This window comes from Euprymna scolopes, chromosome 21 (assembly GCF_053919585.1).
Source record: "Euprymna scolopes isolate OS-2025 chromosome 21, ASM5391958v1, whole genome shotgun sequence".
NCBI lineage: Eukaryota > Metazoa > Mollusca > Cephalopoda > Sepiida > Sepiolidae > Euprymna > Euprymna scolopes.
In genome coordinates, this window is record NC_136502.1 from 52371986 (window position 1) to 52393531 (window position 21546).

General features: G+C 34.7%; 1 protein-coding gene across 2 annotated transcripts; it reads left to right on the plus strand.

Annotated features, from left to right (window-relative positions):
- The first annotated feature begins 1710 nt into the window (after positions 1–1710).
- On the plus strand, positions 1711–21040 carry LOC145242319 (uncharacterized). Of its 2 annotated transcripts, none has more exons than XM_080105329.1 (2): positions 1711–1878; positions 15378–21040. In XM_080105329.1, the coding sequence occupies exon 2, from the start codon at positions 15559–15561 to the stop codon at positions 16750–16752; it is 1194 nt and encodes a 397-aa protein (XP_079961455.1). In that variant the 5' UTR covers positions 1711–1878; positions 15378–15558; the 3' UTR covers positions 16753–21040. The 2 variants fall into 2 exon arrangements, with proteins under 2 accessions (XP_079961455.1, XP_079961454.1); XM_080105328.1 differs by lacking the exon at positions 1711–1878 and adding an exon at positions 4728–5396.
- The last annotated feature ends 506 nt before the right edge of the window (positions 21041–21546 follow it).

Here is a 21546-nt window from a genome sequence, read left to right on the forward strand (position 1 = left end):
TTGCTGAGCTACTGAGGAAACTGAGGAGTCAATGTGGAGATTGATCATGACTCCAAAAGTTTTTCCTATTTTCCATCAAACAGTGTGGGAAATTCATCTGGAATGGGGATCGTAACATTGAATGTAAAATTGAATTTTATCATGCCTAGTGCTTTAGCAGAGTGGGCACTAAGTAAATTCTGCAGTTCAAGTAAGGGACTTTCACTGTTGACCACAAATATCTTGGCTCTGCAGAACTTGTCCCAAAATTTTATATCGACATTGATAAATCCTTGGATAGGTATTGCATGTTTGAACCTGTACACAAATAATGCAACTTGTGGTCTGGTGTATAGATGGTTTGTGTTTTAGACCATTGTATACACGCCCAGCAATGATATTGACACAAGCACCAATGTCTAAATGAAAATTACTGGGGAAGTATTCACAAGGGCAGTAACTTTTGGTGTCTTAGGTGAAACTGAAAATTTTACTGAGTATGCAGACTCATCACTAACCGTAGAAGGGAATGCAGGCGGATTGTTGAAACAAATTTCTCTTACCATATTTACAAAGTGTTTTTTTTTTTTGCGGCAGTTTTTCACTCTTTCCCACGGGCTGGACAAGTCAGGTGTGTTCAAGAGTACCCGCAATAGTGCCAGGTCTTTTGTTCGCCATCTGTTTTTTTGTCCATCACCTGGGTGATTATTTAAAATGTCACGGTGGCTATTTTGCTGCCAGGATCTAAAACGATTGTCTTTTCTATTGTTGGTGTTATTTTTGTCACTGTTCCTGTGCGCACAATGTGTGTGGTTTTCACTGCTATAAAGCGTGTGTGTAATTCATTCCGTTCCATGTCTGTAACACATGTATGAGCTTGTTCAATCGCTCTAGATTTGTCCGGAACTTGTTTCAATGTAGATTTGTTTCTTAAAGCCTTTCTTCCAACTGTAGATGATGTACATACCTGTAGAATTTGAGCTAGGATGTCCTGATCGGTATTTTCAAAATCGCACATGGAGGCCAGAGTCCGTAGCCGTGCGTGGTAGGAGTTAAGACTGGGTTCTAGTGCATCGCCCGTTGAAACTTGAAAATTCTGTACAAAGTATTTTTTTGGAGGCGGAAAATAGTCAGTCAACGATTGTTTTTGTGGCTTCATACTCGTTTGATACTACGGAACCATCGTCTGAGATGGTGGTTGCACCTATTCCTTTTTGCTGGTCTGTGAAATTATGAAATATATAGAAAACTTCATCTCCTGCATATTGAAGAAGGATTGCTTTCCTTTTTTTTTTCTTTTTTTTTTGTCATTGTCGATGTCCAGAGCAACGACTAGATTCTCCAGCTTGTCTATCAATTTTTTCCAACGAACTGCGTTCGAGGTCTGTGACAATGAAACTTTGGGAAACTGGTAAAAACCGCTGCTGAGTGCTGGCTGCTGGTCATTATTAATATTTCAAAAAATCTGTGGTGTAAGCTCGTCATGCAAAATTTTGTTTTCACCTCGTCCATCACTAGATATGCTATTGTGGGTCTCCCGGCTCGTGGGTATTAAGTTGTAAAAAAAAAAAAAAAAAAAAAAAAAGACAAGACTCAGACATGTGTTAACTAAAGCTCGATCGTCATCAAACTGACTAGCAAGCCTTATTTTATTTATTGCGCATGCTTATGTAAGGTAGATAACTCTTTAGGATTATGTCCCTTTAATTGTAAACATGCCAAGAATAATTTCTAAGTCCTTTAATTATATTTTTTGTAGCACCCGAGCAAAGATTCGCTACACGGGAATAGCTAAGAAAACAAAAATAAAATAAAATAAATAAATAAATGGTGAAAAAATAAACACACGACAAATAAATGTTATCAAAGGCAAGCTAAGTTACTCGTCTACCTATTTGGGTAAGTTGTTGTTTTTTTTTAGTTTAAATTTTCTTTTTTTTTTTAGCTTATTTTAACGTGTTTATTTACTTAAGAATAAATCTACTATAAACTAGCATGTCAAGTTAGAACGAAAAATCGAAAAACAAAATAATAGTAGAACATTATATTTTCGCACGATTGGTGACATTTATTGGATGTGTTTTTATCCGTATTTAGTTTAATTTTTTATTTTTGAGTGATTATAGAGACTTTATTATACTTTTAATGAGACCATTTTGCTTTTCATTCTAAATCGACGGGCTTTATTATTTATTATATTTGTAAGAAAAAAACAACAACAACAAAACAACACGACTTTAAAATAACAAAAAAACAAACGGGTTTGTATTACTGTACACATAGATTCGAAAAAGTTGTCAAAAAAACAAATATATAACAAATAAATGTTATCAAAGGCAAGATAAGTTACTTTTATATCAAACTGGATATATTTTTTGTATTTTTATTCAATGTAACATGTTTATTCAGCTCGAAAAACATGCAGTCTTTACCGATGTATTGGAAAATTCAAAATGGCGGCCGACTCTCTCTTAAACACGGTAAGTTCGGGAAAAGGTGTTATAAATAATAAACTAGACAAAATACTGTTAGAAATTCGCTCAATATATATTACCGTGACATAGGTTGACATATATTCGGTGTTTTTTTAGTAGTATTAATATGTTACATTGAATAAAAATACAACAAATATATCCAGTTAGGTAGAAAAGTAATTTATCTTGCCTTTGATAACATTTATTTGTTATATATTTGTTTTTTGACAACTTTTTCGAATCTATGTGTACAGTAATACAAACCCAAAGAAACTTCTCCAATTAGGAGAGGAGTAACTCAGCTTGTATTTGGTAACATTTATTTGTAGTGAATTAATTTATTTATTTTGGCTATTCTAGAAAATCAGCCACAGTTCTTTTTTTTTATTTAAAGAAAAGGGAGTAAGTTTTGGTGTCGCCTTTGTTCTATATCAATGGGGCAAAAATGTAGATGCCAAGAAAAACTGCAATAAAAGACACAGATTAAATCCACACACATTAACATTTAATTTCAAGGTTTTATAAATTTATTATTTGTTTTGCGCTTGGGAATTTCGAGCATTGTTAAGTTAAATTAAACATTTCAAATTTATGAAAACCAAAATGATTTTGAAGCATAAACTGTCAATTCGAAACAATGTCTTGCTCGACTGTCAGTTCTTGAATGAAAGTTAAAGATAGTATAGTTCTCTCCCACTGCAAGAACTTAGATACCAGGGTCGGAAAGTGGGATTGAGAAGTCAGTGCCCTCGAGGAGGGGCACTCTGACCCGCAAAAAGTGCCTGGACAGCTCTGTCGGCATTCCCCGGTGAGGGCACCTCAATTAACAATAAACAGCCCCCCTCATCTCAAAGAGAGAAGACAAAGCCAGAGAGGATGGACCTCCTAGAAGTGCACAAAACTAAACTATTCGAAGGACAAGTTATAGTTTTTTTTTGTAGTTGCTAAAAACAGTAGATTTCGATAGCGAGCGCTCCTTGGGAGATTCCTATTCTATTAATGAACCGAAATGTAAAAGTAAAGAAAAACCACAAAAGCGATATATATATATATATATATATATATATATATATATATATATATATATATATATATATATATACACAAAGGAATCCTCACATCAAGGCCAAAACCCCTCAAGCAAAAGTTTAATACATACAAAAATTACCACTTCAGACACGAAACTGCTAATAAAATATAAATTACTCGTAATTTCTCTTTTAAAAGTGGGTTGTTTATTTTCTTTATGTATTATACTTCAAAAATAAAATATTAAAGTAGTTTTAAAAGTAATAGAAATATATATATATTTTTTTTAAAAACAGTAATGAATTTTACGAACTCAATATTTTTCAATTTTTAAACTTTAAAAATCTATCAAAATTTTTCTATTGATTCTATTTTTACGATATTTTTAAGGTCAATGTGAAATTTTATGTTCTTTCCAATAAACCGAATATAATATTTTAGACAAACGTTTTTTTAATTCACGCCCCCCCCATTTTCAAGTGTCTATTAAAAAGTAAATAATTAATTTACTCACCAAAGTTTTATCTATCACAAATTGAAGAGAAAAGGTCAATAAATAATATATTCAAATTTAAAACAAAAAAGTATTGTTTTTTGAGAATTTTACCTTTATAAGTTCGAAGTTTAAAACCCTTTTTTTAACCACGTTGTTTGTTTTTTCTTTTTTTTTATGAAACCTTAGTCCTTGCTCCTTTAATTGAAAAAAATTAGGGCTTGCATTACATTTTTCGAGTAGTTATAAGCTTGGAAAGACAGGGGGTAGAATAATTCACGCCTCCCATTTTGAAAGGTCTATTAAAAAGTAAATAATTAATTTACTCACCAAAGTGTTATATATCACAAATTGAAGGGAAAAGGTCAATAAATAATATATTCCAATTTAAAACAAAAAAAAGTAGTGTTTTTTAGAAATTTATCTGTAAAGTTCAAAGTTTAAAACCTTTTTTTTTAAAAAAAAAAACACGTTGTTCGTTTTTTTTATTTTGTTTTGTTGTTTTTTTTAATGAAACTTTGGCCCTTGCCCCTTTAATTGGAAAAAAAAAAAATAGGGTTTGAATTATATTTTTCGAGTAGTTATAAGCTTGGAAAGACGGAGTGGAATTATTCATTATTTTTTCACGAAATTTCTGACACATCTACTGCAGTGCAGTAGGAACCATTTTGTTAGTTTTCAGTTTGGATATTTGGAGAGTTCACTGCAGTACAGTACACAGGAACAAACAGCTTTCATTCATTCATTACAAACAATAACGTTGTGGCTTTATTACGAAAAATGAAAATTGTGAAAAACAAAAAAAAAAAATGAATAAATAAAATAGTTGTCTAAAATTTATACGCATTTCAATCAAAGTCTTTTTGGCCTTCGGGCCAAGATGACAGTGTAGTATCTGTTCTGATGCTACACTTCGCTGATTCTGTCCTCGGTCAGTGGAGGATTAATCCTTCATGACGGAGACAACTTTAATTTTTGTTCCTATCCAGACTGCCTCATTTTTGGGAGCTGGATTTTCCCTACATTAAAACTCTGCCCTCGTGGGGGTGGAGAAGTAAATAGGAACAAATAAAAAATTAAAAAAAAAAAAAAAAAAAAACACGCATTTATTGCTTTGAACTTTTGGAGTTGGTCCTGAAATCGCATGTGTCTAACCCTGCTTTGCAGTTGCACTCTTTGAAACCCAAAAGTAGTAGTAGTAGTAGTAGTAGTAGTAGGAGTGCAGAAAATCAAAATATTTCTTTTGTTGACTGCATATTGAATTAACTCCCCTTTCGAATCTTACATTTCCTCAATCATGAAAAAGGGTTTCTCTCTGAAGTCGAAATAGTACTTGAAAATGTTTATTTAATTGACATCTGACTATGTTATTAATTTCCTTTTTGCAAGGAAAGCCAACAAGATGAAAGAAATACACAAAGGTAAGTTCAAGCTCCACTGAAATTGTTTTTGTTGCGACCATTTTACGAATTACTTGAGTTCGAGTTTAAAAAAGAAGGCATTCTGGCAAATTTGTAGTTTAGTGGCGTAAAGTATTTGACAGACATAAAACCATTTAAAAAGAAACTATTTATTTTTATATAAAACACATTACTAGACCCAAAGGCTCAAATAAAACTGAAAAAAAAATGTTATTTTTTATTACTTTTTATCATTTTTATTAGATTAAATGTACGACATTCGAGGCCACAGTCGCTATATGGTTTATAAAATTTAGTTCTACACTATCGGGACGAAATTTTGGAAATCTTAATACTGAATTTCTATGTTATCTGCGTATTCCTTGTACTTTTAAGAGGATTATATATATAAAAAAAAAAAATTACGAAAATCGACTAGGAAGAAAATTATTTATTAAAATTTTTTTTATTCTTTTAATAAATAATTTTCTTCCTATTCGATAAAAACGATCGTAAAACGCAGGAGGTAATTTTCCGTTGTGATTTAAACAAGATGGCTGCGGTTTTCACTTGCTCACACGATTAAAGTTGTTTTAATAATTCAGTAATATTGGGGTACTTTTGACTGCATAATTTGGAAGCTACCCATGTAACCATTGCAACATATTAGATTTGACAAAAAAAAAAAAATCCCTTGGAACCATTGTTTTTTTGTTTTGTTTTGTTTTTTATCTGAAAACTCCATTTATCGACTACAAAATATCGTCCCAATTCTGTAGAAGCGCTTAGGGTTTTACAGATGGACCTTTTTAACGCCGAATTTGGCCGGTTTTTGTTTTTTTTTTTTTTTTTTTTAAGTAGTTTTATGCAATCATGGAATCATGATTTTTGGCGACCACTTTTTTCAAATTACCATTCTGTTTTTGGTAATTAACTAGAGACACCAATAAACAACTATACGTAATATGTATATACACACAAGAAATAAATGTTACCGTTGTAAATAAAAATTAATTTTATACCTACCTGGCTCATTTGTTTTGGTTTTCAAGTAGTTTTTATTGTTCTTTATTAAATCAAGGCACCGCCAAAAATGGCCGAAAAATCAAGTTGTTGTTTTTTAAAACCAAATTACATTTATTAAAATCCATTATTTCTGAGTAACTTTTTTCCACCATAAAGATAAAACCCTGAATTTTATCATATAGAAAACAGAATAATGTAAAACTTTTTCTACTATTTTTAATTAAATTTTAAATGTTAAATTTTCCCCAAAAGTTAACAATTGTCGTTTTTGTTTTGTAGGGGACTAGGATATATAAATACCCCAATCCCGTTACAAAAGAATAAATGAAACGAATGGGAATTGAAGGAAACAAAAACTCAATTAATGGATAAGATAAACGTCGTTTATTTGCTGTTGAAAGAAATGAACATTTTATTTATAACATGTCCGCGCAGGACTGGTGTTGTAGCAAGAAAAGGAAATGTGTTTTCATCTGAAGTTTGGGTCACTATTGTTTGTTCACGCGTGGGAAGAGAAATAAATGTTGTAGTCCAGCGTGTAGACAAAGAGTGGATATTAGAGTTGTCATCAGTTAGTAGTCAGCTACGCAAAGGTGTTCTTAGTGACCAGTAGTAGATGGAGAGAGAAAGAGGGAGAATGTATACATACAGTCATTAGCTCGTGCCCCATACATAGTAGGAAGTGGGCGTAAGGTGCGTGTGCGCGCGCGCCGAAACGGCGGCGGCTTGTTAGCCCAACCTCTCTCGTTGAGTTGGTCCTCAAGAAAAGATTAGAAACAGCTTGTCTCCATGTTTTATACTCGCTTCTGGAGTGTCTTTTGCGCATGTGTATTTCCTTAGAAAGCGGAAGTGACGTCGTCCATGTGTGTGTTCGTGTTTGCGTGTGTGAGTACATGTGTATACGTAAGCGTGTGTGTATATATACGTGAATGTGAGTGTATGTACGCGAACGTGAATATGTGTACATGTGTGGACGTGGGCACGTATGTTTGTGTGCGCGTATGTATATGACAGCTTGAAATATGAATGTGTGTTTTGTGTGAGACTTGAAAAAGGCTCGTACAAATACTCCCCTTCCTAGGAAAAAAAAAATACATGCAATGTATATATATTTATGTATATATATATATATATATATATATTTTTGTGAGTAATGTTTTCGGCAGTTGATTTTTTTGTCCTGTTTTTTTTTGCTGTTGGTGTGGTTGTTTGAAAAAAAACGTCAAAAAGGAACGGAATGTCAAAAACGGAGTGTGTTCATAAAAAAAAGTATTTACTTACACGTGGAAAATGCGTTTACTCTTTTTTTGGCTGACATTTGTTGGTTTGGTTTCTGTTGTGTGTTGACATGTGCAAAGAGTTGCTTGGACAGAGAAGTGAATTGTTCCGTTTGGAAGGAAAATTTTTGTTTCGTGTTGACGGTTGTCGCGTGTGCCCAGTTGACAGTATCTTCGCATGTGATTCTGCGGTAATGTGTGCATTGTTTGGACTGGCGCTAGTCGCGCGTTCGTTCTTGTTGAACGGAGTTTGGTTGCCGTTGTCTTCGCATGTGCGTCTGCGGTAGTGTGTGTACTTTGCCTGTACGGGCGTTTGTTGTGTATTCGTTCGTGGTTGCCGGCTGTCAACGAAACTTCCAAGTTTTGAGTTTATCAGCGTGTGTGATGCATCTCAACTCGTATTGTTGATTCAACTTCTTCCTATGTGTTGATAGGAATGTCCTGTTTCTTTGTTGCTGCGTCTGCTGTGCAGGAGGGAATGTGTATAGGCCTATATGATTTTGCTCCTCGCGTTTGTTGCAGGGTAATGTCAGGAAACCGTGAAAATGTTTGTCGAGCTCGAATTTGTTTTTAAATTCGATATGAAAGTCGACAGCTCCGTGTTCGTTTTTTGCTGAGTCTGACAAGGGTTCGTCATTGTAGTTGGTAGTAGTTATTCCTGTGGGTAGTGGTTCGCTTGGTTTTCTTTGTTGAGAAGTTCGTTTTTTTCTTTATCAAATAAAACGCGCGTCTCGCTCAAAACAATTAATCTCAAAACGGTAGGGTCGCCATGCCTGCTCGTTCCATGTCAGTCAGGCGCCAGTTTGTTGTGGACTTGTGGCATAGGAGGAAATGCGTGCTCCTCTCGCGTTCCGAGGGAAAATGAATTGTCCCGAGGAAGAAACGAATGACGTGTTAAATTGAATTAAACGAACAGGAATTTCTTTGGTGAAAGAAACAAGTAAAAGAAAAGGGTACCACACGTGGTTAGTTTTGCGTGTGTCTTTCGCTGTTAGCTGGTGAGAAAGAAAGTTTATACCTTGGCGTGCGTCTCTTGTTAAGTGGTGAAGAGGAAAAGTTTATCCCTGTAGAGAAAGAGTCTGTGTGTGTATGAGTGCTTCGTTCAACCTCATCCATTTCATTTAAATAAAGGGGTCACCAAATTTGTAGGGGACTAGGATATCTAAATACCCCAATCCCGTTACAAAAGAATAAATGAAACGAATGGGAATTGAAGTAAACAAAGACTCAAGTAATGGATAAGATAAACATCGTTTATTTGCTGTTGAAAGAAATGAACATTTTATTTATAACATGTCCGCGCGTATGTAACCAATGTCCGTTGCAGGACTGGTGTTGTAGCAAGAAAAGGAAATGTCTTTTCATCTGAAGTTTGGGTCACTATTGTTTGTTCGCGCGTGGGAAGAGAAATAAATGTTGTAGGAAAATTGAGAATGGTAGTCCAGCGTGTAGACAAAGAGTGGATATTAGAGTTGTCATCAGTTAGTAGTCAGCTACGCGAAGGTGTTCTTAGTGACCAGTAGTAGATGGAGAGAGAAAGAGGGAGAATGTATACATACAGTCATTAGCTCGTGCCCCATACATAGTAGGAAGTGGGCGTGAGGTGTGCGCGCACCGAAACGGCGGCGGCTTGTTAGCCCAACCTCTCTCGTTGAGTTGGTCCTTAAGAAAAGATTAGAAACAGCTTGTCTCCATGTTTTATACTCGCTTCTGGAGTGTCTTTTGCGCATGTGTATTTCCTTAGAAAGCGGAAGTGACGTCGTCCATGTGTGTGTTCGTGTTTGCGTGTGTGAGTACATGTGTATACGAAAGCGTGTGTGTATATATACGTGAATGTGAGTGTATGTACGCGAACGTGAATATGTGTACATGTGTGGACGTGGGCGTATATGTTTGTGTGCGCGTATGTATATGACAGCTTGAAATATGAATGTGTGTTTTGTGTGAGACTTGAAAAAGGCTCGTACAGTTTTGCACAAAAAACATATAAAAAAAAAGGTTTTTGAAAGAATTAATTTGTTTATTTCTTGTCTAACTAAAATTTAGGGTGATTTTCTATGAGAATATGCAAAAATATTATGATATAAGTACCTGGATTTCAAATAAATCCACTTATTCATATAGGCAACCAGTTACTTCGCGTCGATTTGATTACTCTAAAAAGCAAACTACGGAAGACCAAAAAGCCCCCCCCCCCCAATTATTTTTCAGTGACGAAAATTTCAACGCTGGGGCTGGCCAGTACCAGATGGGTGACCATTTGTATGAGTTTGGTTTTTAATGTGTATGTGTGTGAGGGCCAGGCTCTCCAAAATGGGGAGGGGGGCAATTTAAAGCAGAATAAAAAAATTATTTCAGCGCCATTGGTCCAGCGTAGTCAAAAGGCGGCAAACGTTTTCAAACTGGATCGAAAAAATTATATTTTTAACACAAAGGGCACAATATTTATCAAATTTTTTTTGTATCAATTCTTCAAGGCATGCGCTGTTTAATAATGGTCATGCATCATTCGGCTCGCTAAAAAGAAATTGTTAATTTATTTATCAAAGATTTTAAAATGGCTTTTTTCGTATAAATATTAAATTTTTTTTTTTTGTTTTGCTGAACTTAAATTAATTATTTTACTTAACATATTCACCGAATTTCACACTTCAAAACTCAAAAGCAGGATAATTAAACACAATCGAATTTCTGATATTCAGACGTAAAAATAAGGTATGCAAACAAGTTTTTTTTTTAATCAATAATCCTTACAACAACACAATATGTTTTGTTCAATTTCAGATGATTATTTTAAGCATATTTGGAACCCCCTCAAAACAAGGGGGGTTTTGTAAGCAATAAAAATATATGAATATTGTTTATGAAAAATAAGTACACTGTTATAAAGTTCATTCTTCTCTTAATAATCCCTGAAAATTTCGTATTGATTGAATAATTACCTGATTTTTGATAGATTTTTAAAAAGACGGTCCATCAAAAAGTACTTACCTGCTCCCCTCTCCCAGTTTTGGCGGTGCCTAATTTAATCTCTAAGATTCAGTTTTCCAAGCGAATTTAAAAAAAAAAATTGGCGACATCTTCTTTGGAAGAAGCAAGCCTCATTTTAACTTCAAGGTTTACAGGTGCTTTGATTATTTTTGGTGTTTTTTACGAGAGTAGAGTACCCAGCATAGTATCAACACCCCCAACCTCCCTATGTTAAGAACGGCTTTTGAGATTGGTAGTGTGTATTCCTAAAGTCTTTCTTAACATGGGGAGTGTTTATTTCTAAAGTCACTCTTATCATGGGAGGTTGGGGATATTTTTCTAAAACCGTTCTTAACATAGGGAGGTTGGGTTGTTTATACTATGCTGGGTGCTCTTGTAAAAATAAACACCAAACAAATTCAAAGCACCTGTAAACTGTAAACCATGAAGTCAAAACGAGGCTTGCTTCTTATAAAGAAGAAGATGCCACCACGTTTTTTTTTGTTTTGTTTTTTTAAATACACTTAGAAAAACTGAATTTTTGAGAGCAATAAAAACTACTTAAAAAAAACAAAATTAATGAGCCAGGTAGGTATAAAATTAACTTTTATTGGCTACAGTAACATTTATTTTTGCATGTATATATATATATATATATATATATATATACGAGGGGCGTGCAATAAGTAATAACCCTGACCCACTTCCCATAGCAGTAGAGAAATGAAACTTAACACAGTTATTAGTCTTTCTCTACATAGGAACCACCCAGAGTTATGCATTTCTCCCATCGTTTGATGCAGCTCTGGAGACCGTTTTTGTAGAACACCCCAGGTTGGTCCTCCAACCACAACGTGACTTCAGAAATCAAGGCTGCATCATCTGGGAAACGCTTTCTTTTCAAAAACAACTTCATGGCTGGGAAGAGGTCAAAGTCAGAGGGTGCAAGGTCAGGAGAGTAGGGAGGACGGGGTGGATTTCATAACCACACACCCGTGCTTCTGATCTGGCAACATGTGAGTTGTGGACCGGAGTGTTATCCTGCAGGAGGAGGGTACCTTTGCTGATCTTGCCCCGCCTCTTGATTTTGATAGCTTCCCTTAATTTCCTCAAAAGTGAAGCATAATAGGCTCCTGTAATTGTGGTACCCTTTGCCACTAAATCTGTCATCACTACTCTGTCCTGGTCCCAAAAGACTGTGAGCATGACCTTGCCAGAGGAGGGCTGCACCCTTGCCTTCTTTGAAGGTGGTGAGTCCAAGTGCTTCCACTGTATTGACTGGACTTTGGTCTCTGAATCATAGTGATGGGCTCAGGTTCCATCCTGTGTCTTTTGAAAAAAAACTTTGACTTATCTTCTTGGCACATCCCCAAATTCATCTTCGAACACTCGACGCGTTCTCACTTCTGGAATGGTGTGAGCAACCTGGGAATCCATATGGAAGACACCTTATGCATATGCAAATGGTCATGAATGATAGTTTCCACAGACCCTGTACTAATCTTGACATCTTAGGCTATTTGGCGAATAGTAATGCGCCAATCTTCCAAAATATCAGCCTCAACTTGACGGACAGATGCCTCATCAATGGCAGAAGGGGGGCGACCAGGTCTGGGAGCTGTTTCCACAGACTTCCGGCCATGTTTGAATTCACGATGCCAACATTTTACAAGGTCATATGATGGGGCATTATCACCATAAGTTTCTTTCATTTCATCAAAAGTCTCTTGTTGTGTGTGTCCTTTCAAATACAAAAACCGGATCATTGCTCGACATTCAACAGGCTCCATTTCACACCTGACTCAGTTCAAACACCTGTAAAACAGAAACCACAATTAGTTCAGAGCTGTAATTTGTCACATAACCCTTAGAGATATAAATCATTGCACATGCAAAATTTCAGCTAGATCAGACAACTGGAAGTGGGTCAGAGGCATTACTTATTGCACACCCCTCGTATATATACATATATATATATATTTCGTTGTAGTTGCTTGTTGGCTTCTCTCCTAAAACACCCCTTAGAATAATAATAATAATAATAAAAAGCTATTTGATATTAATAAAACTACATTATCAATTTTATCACCCAACCGTTCTAATGCTGCTTCATCAAAACATTGAAGAAGGTGACGTTTCTGAATTTTTTAGATGAGGATTGGTTATTTGTATTATTTGGATTCATCGGATTACTGTTCTCATCTTGAGTGTGATTTCCACAACATTTCGGTTGATATAATCTCCGACCTGCTTCGGGTATATCTTGTGGAACTTGGGAATTTGGACGGAATTTAGCGTGGAACCTTTTATTTACTTCATATGGGTAGTGTGCTCTTGTTCCGTCAGCCATGACTAGATAGAGATGCTAAGTAATTCACAATTGTATTTTTGGTTGCCCACACTGAGGATTGAACCTTCAACTTTCAGATGAGTATCACTTTTACAATTGATTTTTTCAAGTACTCTAACCGCTGCGCCACAGGTCCTTGCAAGGTCAGCATGTACTTGACAAAGTCAGTCACATAGCCAAAATGGTCGTATGAAAATAAATGCTTCCCATACAAAGATTCTCTCTGTGAACTACCCCCCTATTTAACTGAGTGGCTATATTCCTTAATAGTGCATCAAAAGCTTCAAGTGTCTAGGGACTAATTTTACAACCACTGGTCAAGCGAAAGACAAACCACTTGTATCAATCTGGCAATTGTCAAAAATGACTTCGGTCTTGCTAGGAGATTACCCATTATCCATGAAGTTCTGAATCTATGAAGCCATGGTCAGAACAATCTTTCTCTATGAATGTAAGGCCCGTGAAAGAAACTCTGCTCAAAATGAGACTCCAGTAGGTTAACCACATGCTGCATTGATCTGGTGAGGAGGTTGGCTGTAAACTGGTTGCACCCAATGCACTCACTGACTGTAGAAAGAGCCAAGGTGATCAACTCAAGGAGTGGCTCACAATGGTCAAAGCAGATTTGGAACTTATGACTGGTCCTCACATTTTTAATGTCTGATGCTGGAATCATGAATGGTTTGATCATGCCGTTGACTCTGCTGTTGATTGACAAGGGTGGAAAACCTTGACATGCGATACAGTTACCACCATTGGTGCTGGCTTAACATGTCATGGGTGAATACTGCTACAAGTACAAATACAAAATATTCTCAGATTTTCAAATTGCTTTCGCATACATATTCCCGACTGGTCCAATAAGTAGCAAAATTCTATACCTTTACTGTTGAAGTCCCTAGATGCTGGAATTCCCTCCCTGTTTCCTGCTTCTATGATCATACTAACCCACAAAAGTTTAAATCTAATATGAGCAGCCATCTCATTGTTCCACTCACCATAATAAATGCTAGACACAATAACAAACAGTTGCCCTTACATTCCAAATGGAAATATGTTTTGTTTGGAATGAAAAAGAATTTTTAAAATTCTCAGTGATGACCACTTGTAAGAACATAAACACATAAAAGAATTTTCAAGTGTCAATCTCTTGTAAAAAAAAAAACACAAACTGTCTTTTAGCTCGAACATGTAAAAAAGTAAGTAGTATATATTTGCTCTGTTTGCAATGTGGACGGATGTTTTTTGTTTTATTTCCAAACAAAAAGTAGCCATTAGTATCCAAAGTGTGTATAGCGTTTATATCATTGAGTGGTAAACAAGATTTTTATATACAGCATAAATCTAATCATAAAATTATCACCAGTTTCTTGTCAGGAAAGGGTAGAAAAGAACATATAACTATTTTTTAATTTCGACTCTGGTTACCATTCTTTTTATTTTAAAAAAGCCTTGAATTAAAAGCGTGATTCTTTAGCTTCTTTATATGTGTGAGAGAAATAACAACTGTATTATGCTTAGAATAATTTTATTTATGCAAATATATTGAATACAAAGTGAAAAAATATAAACAAAATTATGATGACAACATTTATAATTATATCTACTGAATAAAATAACATACTATAAGATTGTAAGATAAGTTTCATGAAGAAATATTTATTTTTTGAGTAACAAACAACTGATAGCAAAGAAAATTTTTTAAATGATGTTTTCTTTTTATGATTTTTTGGTTCAAATTACGATAAATAATTCCATTTTCATAATAAACCAATGTGATAGAAAAAATGTTTTCTATATGAGTTTTTGTATTAGGGTTAAGGCGCTCAGCATTTTAGTACACTACCTGGACGATTCCGACAATAGCACATACTTAATAATGAATAAGTACAAAAATATATACTAACTGGTTAAAAATTAATTTATTTTTGTTACTTGTGAAAATATATAATTTCATCAGAAGATAAAAACTCACAATATAGTAATGTATTTGTGAATCTGTGACTGAGAAAATGTTTTAAACTTGGAATAATACTAAAATATATGTGAAATTCATATGAAACAATGAAGATTGTTTAAACTGTTGTTCATTATGTTGAACTTACAATGCCAATGAAATTATACATTATGATATCCATTACAAAATGCATCAGTTTTGACCCCCAGCAGGTTTTAAATTTTAAAATGAAAATGTTTTAAAATATGATTGGTGACATAATATTTAAATATATAAATAATGATAACCTTTCATAAGTATATATTAAGGGTCATGGTCATTATCTTGAATATTATGTCTGTAATTAATATTTATACAATTTATGTCTGTTTTATGCAAATCAGTATCTTAATGCTTAAATATTATCTTTTATTCGTTTACAGGACACAGCAACAATGAAGAAACGTGAAAGCATTTGTACATATATTAAATGTAAAATGTATTCTTCAGAAAAGTGTGAATAATGAATTTAGTAGTTTTCATTTAAAAAGAACAATGAACCAATGTTAAATGAAAAAAAATTATAAAGTGTGTTGACCATTAATTTCTTACAAAAAGAAAAAAATGCAGATACAAAGTGTACCAAAACCTCACCTCTGTCTAGTATGTGGTTCATCGTTTAGAAAATCGGGTCATTTAAAAACACATATGTTCACCCACACTGGCGAGAAGCCTTATTCTTGTGACGTTTGTAGCAAATCCTTTACAGTTTCATGTAATTTACAGAGACATATCCGAACACACACAGGCGAGAAACCTTATCGTTGTGAAGTATGTGGATGTTCATTTGGACAAACATCAAATTTCCAACGACATAAACGGATCCATACAGGAGAGAAACCTTATTCGTGTGAAACATGTGGCTATGCATTTTCTGATAATGCGGCTTTAGGTAAACATAAAGCAACACACACTGGAGTGAGACCTCATTCTTGTGAAATTTGTGGCACATCATTTATGAGCAAGTATGACCTCAAGAAACACATGAGACTCCACACTGGCGAGAAGCCTTACTCCTGTGACGTATGCAGTTCATCATTTGCAATGTCATCTTATCTAACACTTCACATGCGAACGCACACTGGTGAGAAACCTTATTCTTGCGACATGTGTGGCTCAGCATTTTCAGTCAAATCCTCTTTAAAGGGACACATGCAAATTCACTCTGGGGAGAAACCTTTTACTTGTGGCGAGTGCGGCTCATCATTCCGACGAAAGTTTGCACTAACTCTGCACACAAGGACACACACAGGGGAGAAACCTTTCTCCTGTAAAGTTTGTGGAACAGCATTTTCAAAGCCATCGAAATTAAAACTGCACGTACGAATCCACACTGGAGAAAAGCCTTATTCTTGTGACGTATGTGGCAAATCCTTTGTCACATCATCGAAATTAAAGAAACACAAACAAAGCCACACCGGGGAGAAACCTTATTCATGTACGGACTGTGGCTCGTTATTTGCAAACTCGTATAGTTTAAAAAAACATAAACAAATCCACACTGGGGAGAAACGTTTTTCTTGTGAAGAGTGTGGCTCAGCATTTCGCCATAATTTTGCCTTAAAACAACATAAACGAACTCACGCAGCAGGTAAGTATTTTCCGTGTGAACTTTGTGGATTATTATTTACAACAGCGTATAATTTAAAGCAACATATACGGACACACACTGGAGAGAAACCTTATTCTTGTGGCGTGTGTGACTCCTCGTTTAAACAAAAATCACATTTAAAGGTTCATATGCGATGTCACACCTGACAACAGTCTCAAATATTTATGGCTTCTATAGAGCTTGACGTGCAAAATTCACAAGAACCTTGAGAATGACTTGAAAATAACATGAGCCCTGAAAGACAAAAAAAATTATTCTACTTTGGATTCCGGATCTGTGCCAGTTGAGAATGTGAGTGATTTCTCCTCTGTGTAAAACACTGTCTAAAAATATCAATAAATTGCATATAGCTTAAAAAAGTATTTGAGAATTTTCTAGTTTCTGGGCAGATAAAAAAAGCAATAACAATGATAATAATAATTCAAGTAATACTGAAAATGATTGTAATGCAAGTAATAATGATAGAAATACATCAGAGAACAATTTACATCAAACAGTCAATTCAGAATTAAAACAACTTTGCATTGCATGTGAATGGTCTTGTATTTCTAAATTAGAACCAGTAAAATTAAAAAAAAAAAAAACTTTGTATAAATTAAATAGACAATGAACTTTAAAACAAAAGAATGGAAAAAGAAAAAATGAACCATTGTAGCCAAAAAGGAAAAGAAAATAATTTTAGGGAAGATAATGCATGCATAAACCAACATTACATCCTGACATTTTGTGTACCTCTACGCCTTCTCATGACATTCCTAAAGTAGGCCATTGCTGGATTTTGGTTGGTCACTTGGTACATACTGACAAGAAAATGCCAATCTGATGAAGACTGCAAATGTTGAAGAGTCCAGGTCCATCAAGTTACCACTCTCCCCACATTGTCAAAGGTCAACATGGCAATCATCCGACGTTGGTCATCAGAGTTGTACCACTGAGGAACAAAGGTCACTTGTAAGCATGAAAGTAAATAACAATCTGACGCTTGTTCTTTTTTGTATAAAATTGTATGAGTAAAAGTTAAAATGTTGTGTTTGTGTGAAACAAACTTCTAAATGTACTTTTTACTTAAAGTATTTTGGGACTGGCTCGATTATCATTTTCTGGGCAATTTCATTTGATAATTTCTATCCAAGATCTGCCTCTTAATGATGTGGATTTGGTGGGCAAGCAGAATGGAGTCTTCAAAACTTGTTACACTTCACCTTATATTGAGAATCTGATGAGCAAGACTTAGCCTCTCTTCTAATAGAATTTAATTAACAATTATTCAATTATTACACCATCTTAAGTTTTTGGTAATGTTTTCATTTTTTAATTAGTAACCTCAATGGATTTTCTACCTCTTACTGTTACCTCGGCTTAGATGAAAGTGCTCGTTTCTGTTCCCCCTCCCCATCCAAGCTCCGTTTTTACTTATTTCCTAACTATTGTCTTCATTGGAACAGTGATCTGCTTTTCTCTCCTTTATTATCATTTATTTTTTAATTATTACTTCAGTCAGGTGGAAGGGTTCTCATCTTCCTCCTCCCAGACCCATTGTCGCAATCTATTTTTCTCAACTCTGGAATGTGTTAGTCATCATTTTCCATTCACCCTAGATAGCTTGCACTGGGTAAAATTCAGCTGGCCTGTTTGTCATCAGAATTTCCTATTCACATGATGAGAAAAACAATTCTTTTCTCGACAGATTTTTCTAATAAAATTGCAAGTTTTTTAATAAAGCTTTATTACAAAGAAAAATACTGACAGAAAATACAAAGCAGAACAGTCACAGAAATATCAGATAGGAGCATTACTTTTGTACACGTAGGAAAGACAGACAGATGGATAAACAGATGGTTCACCCGCTAAACTGTGTTACATTGTGACCCCTCGCATTTGAGTCAATGCCCTGGACATAATTTCTTTGCTTGAAGTCTCGTCAAACCAAATATTGAAAATATGTGTCCAGAAGTCATGCGTTTTGATTGATTTCCATTTTGAGGACACCTCTGACCATTTAGGTTTTACTCAAATTTCCATTCAAACAATGAACATTGTTATAAAAGTTATCAGACATTCATACTACATTCTGGATAGACAATTTATTTCACAACTTAAAGGTAAGGGCGATTACTTATCTCTTTGATCTAATTAGTCTTCATTCTCAGCATTTTGCAACATATAACTTTGTATGCAACTAATAAGGATCACATAAGAGACAAATTACTGAGAAGTATTGCTCTCCTAAGATCGAATATTAGGACAAACCTCTTTATAAGAACGTTTTCTGCTCTTCATAAGCCATAATGTTGTGTAGTGGTGGGTGTACATATATAATGTGTGTTTTGTATATATATCTAAATTTGTGTATCATCCAGTCTAGAGTTTGCTGTGTGTGTATGTACATTTAAATACAGTTTATGATGGGACAAGAATATACATAAATACCTTTACAACACAAAGGACGAATATCACTTATTTGGGATTCAACATCTGGTCAGTTGGGAACACGTCTTTGATATTGTTTGACAAAAAGCTGCAATGGAAATTCTCTTCAAGAAATGACAGAGACTTCAGTTTTATTTTTGGCAACTTATTATTTTAAAGTGTTTTTCACCCTTTGGAAAGTTGCAACGCTGAATCTGACTATCGCAATTTCTGATCCCCCCTCTACTCCAAACCATTAGGATCTGAAGACCGTCTGTCTCTCTCTTAACTCAGTCTGTGTCTGCTTTCTGTGACTCCTAACTCTTGACTAATTGATACATGTCTTTTCGAAGCTCTCCTAAAATCTACATCATCTTAAGGTACCTCTACATCAGATTACGTCAGACTCTAGAGGTCAGACCTATTTGTAAATTATTGTTTATGTTCTTAAATTCTTTTCTATTAAAACATTTCAACATAAATAATTTTATCTGTAAATATTTCGCTATGAAAACATTCTTTTTGACATTCTATTTTTACAAATATTAATAACAATCATGATAATCTTTGACCTGCACACCTTTTGGTATTGTCTTGCCAATATCACAATAATATATCTGACTGAGGTAGACATCTGTTACAATTACAAATTTTTTCTGTGAAGAGCGGTTGGCCGTCAACAAGAAATCTATGAAGCATTGGCTGGTGTTCAGAAGGGAGCTTCAGGATCAAAAAATTAAATTCCTCCAATTGCTGCAATGGATTCTTTTATTCCATCATGTTTCATGGAGATGCTAGTAATCAGTCATTATTTGTAGTAAAAATATCATAGATCCATAGATGAATAAAACCCAGAACATAAAAACATCTTATTGCCATTTGTTGCATAAAACAGTCAGTCTTCAAAAATGACAGCATGAGAGAGAGAGAGAGAGATAAATCACATTGATTTTTCATTCAATAAAACTTGGAAGCTTCCGTTTAGTCTAGAAAAACAATGGATACCCCCTGTAAGGGTAGCTGCACATGTAATTGTGAGGCAAGGGTTATGCAATCCCCAACCATACCTCCCCTGAATCGGCACTACTTGATTGCAGTGGCTAGGAAAAGTCCAGGACACTGCAAACAATGCTGAGATAAGCGGAGAGCACATACAGCACCTGGAAGTCCCAAATGGTCACCCATTTTAGTACTGACCAGGCTCAACATTGCTTAACTTTGGTGATATAATGGGAACCAGTGTCAAAAAGTGAGTATGCCTTATATAAAACTGAACAATATATATTTTTATTATTATTTTTATTTCTATTATTTTATTATGTTCATTATGATCTTACTTTTATTATTACTATTATTATTATTAGATATTGCTAACATTATTATTATTACCAATTAACCCTTTAATTATGAATTCATGCTTACAAAACACCCTAGGAGTTTCTCTAATTTCTCTTAGGATTAGCTAACCCACATAGCAACCACAGATGTCAAAATCTATCTATCTGCTAGTTTCTAGTCGTCTGACACTCATTGCCATGACAACGCGTGACGCACTATCAACTCCACCTTCCCTTCTTTTTCTTTTCCCCAATCAATGTCAACTTTTCATCCGGCCAAAATGGAAGCATTTTTTGGCTGTCTTCAAAGTTTTGGAATTCCAATTTCTGACGCTTTGTTTATCAATTTCAACAACTGAGGCGGGCACCTGTTATGGTTCGTTTACCTGCAAATATTTAATGTTGAACTCTGTATGAACTGTCCGCATCAGCTATTTTCCATATTTATATTATGTTTTTTTAAATTTTGTGACTACAAATCATAAAACTTTCAGTTTCATCCTATGCAGCAACCAGCAAATACATAGAAATGTTAAAAAAATTTTGGCATGACTTGTGGGGTTTTTGTTAACAGTTTTTCCTCTGATGAGAAGGATTTGTATGCTTTCAAACTCTGTGGATTAAGGAGCACCTAGCTACCAGCTTTGGAGTATTCTGCCAAATAATAAAAAGATTTTGTAAATTTCTACTTTACATCTCTGTTCTTCTTCTTATATATATATATATATACTAGCATTTCAGCCTGTCGTTGCCCGGGTGTTTGAAGGTGTATGTTGAGCAAAAAAAAAAAAAAAGGCCGTAAATTTTTTTTAACTTTGACCCCTATTATGACTCCTTAACATTTATTGTTTTGGGCTCAAATCAAGTTATTAAGTTAGATCCATGTCCAAGGAACCTATATCTAAAATTTCAAGTGTTTAGACACAAAATTGGCAGAGGAGTTTGGTAGAGTTCTCAAAGGTTAAATCATTGAACTTTGATCCCTTAACATCCAAATTTCTGGCCGAAAATCAATTACAAAGATTTCCCCAAATCTCAGTCCCCTGTATATCAAATTTAAAGTCTGTAGACTGAAAATTGAGTTATTACATAGGAAAATGTACACAGACACACACACACACACAGACACGTTCACTTATATATATATATTTAAGAGAGATAGTGAGGAAGAGATAGAAATAAAAACACCACATG

Excerpts from the sequence above, each read along its gene's own strand:
- LOC145242319 (XM_080105329.1), top strand. The coding sequence starts at position 15,559 with ATGCAGATACAAAGTGTACCAAAACCTCACCTCTGTCTAGTATGTGGT.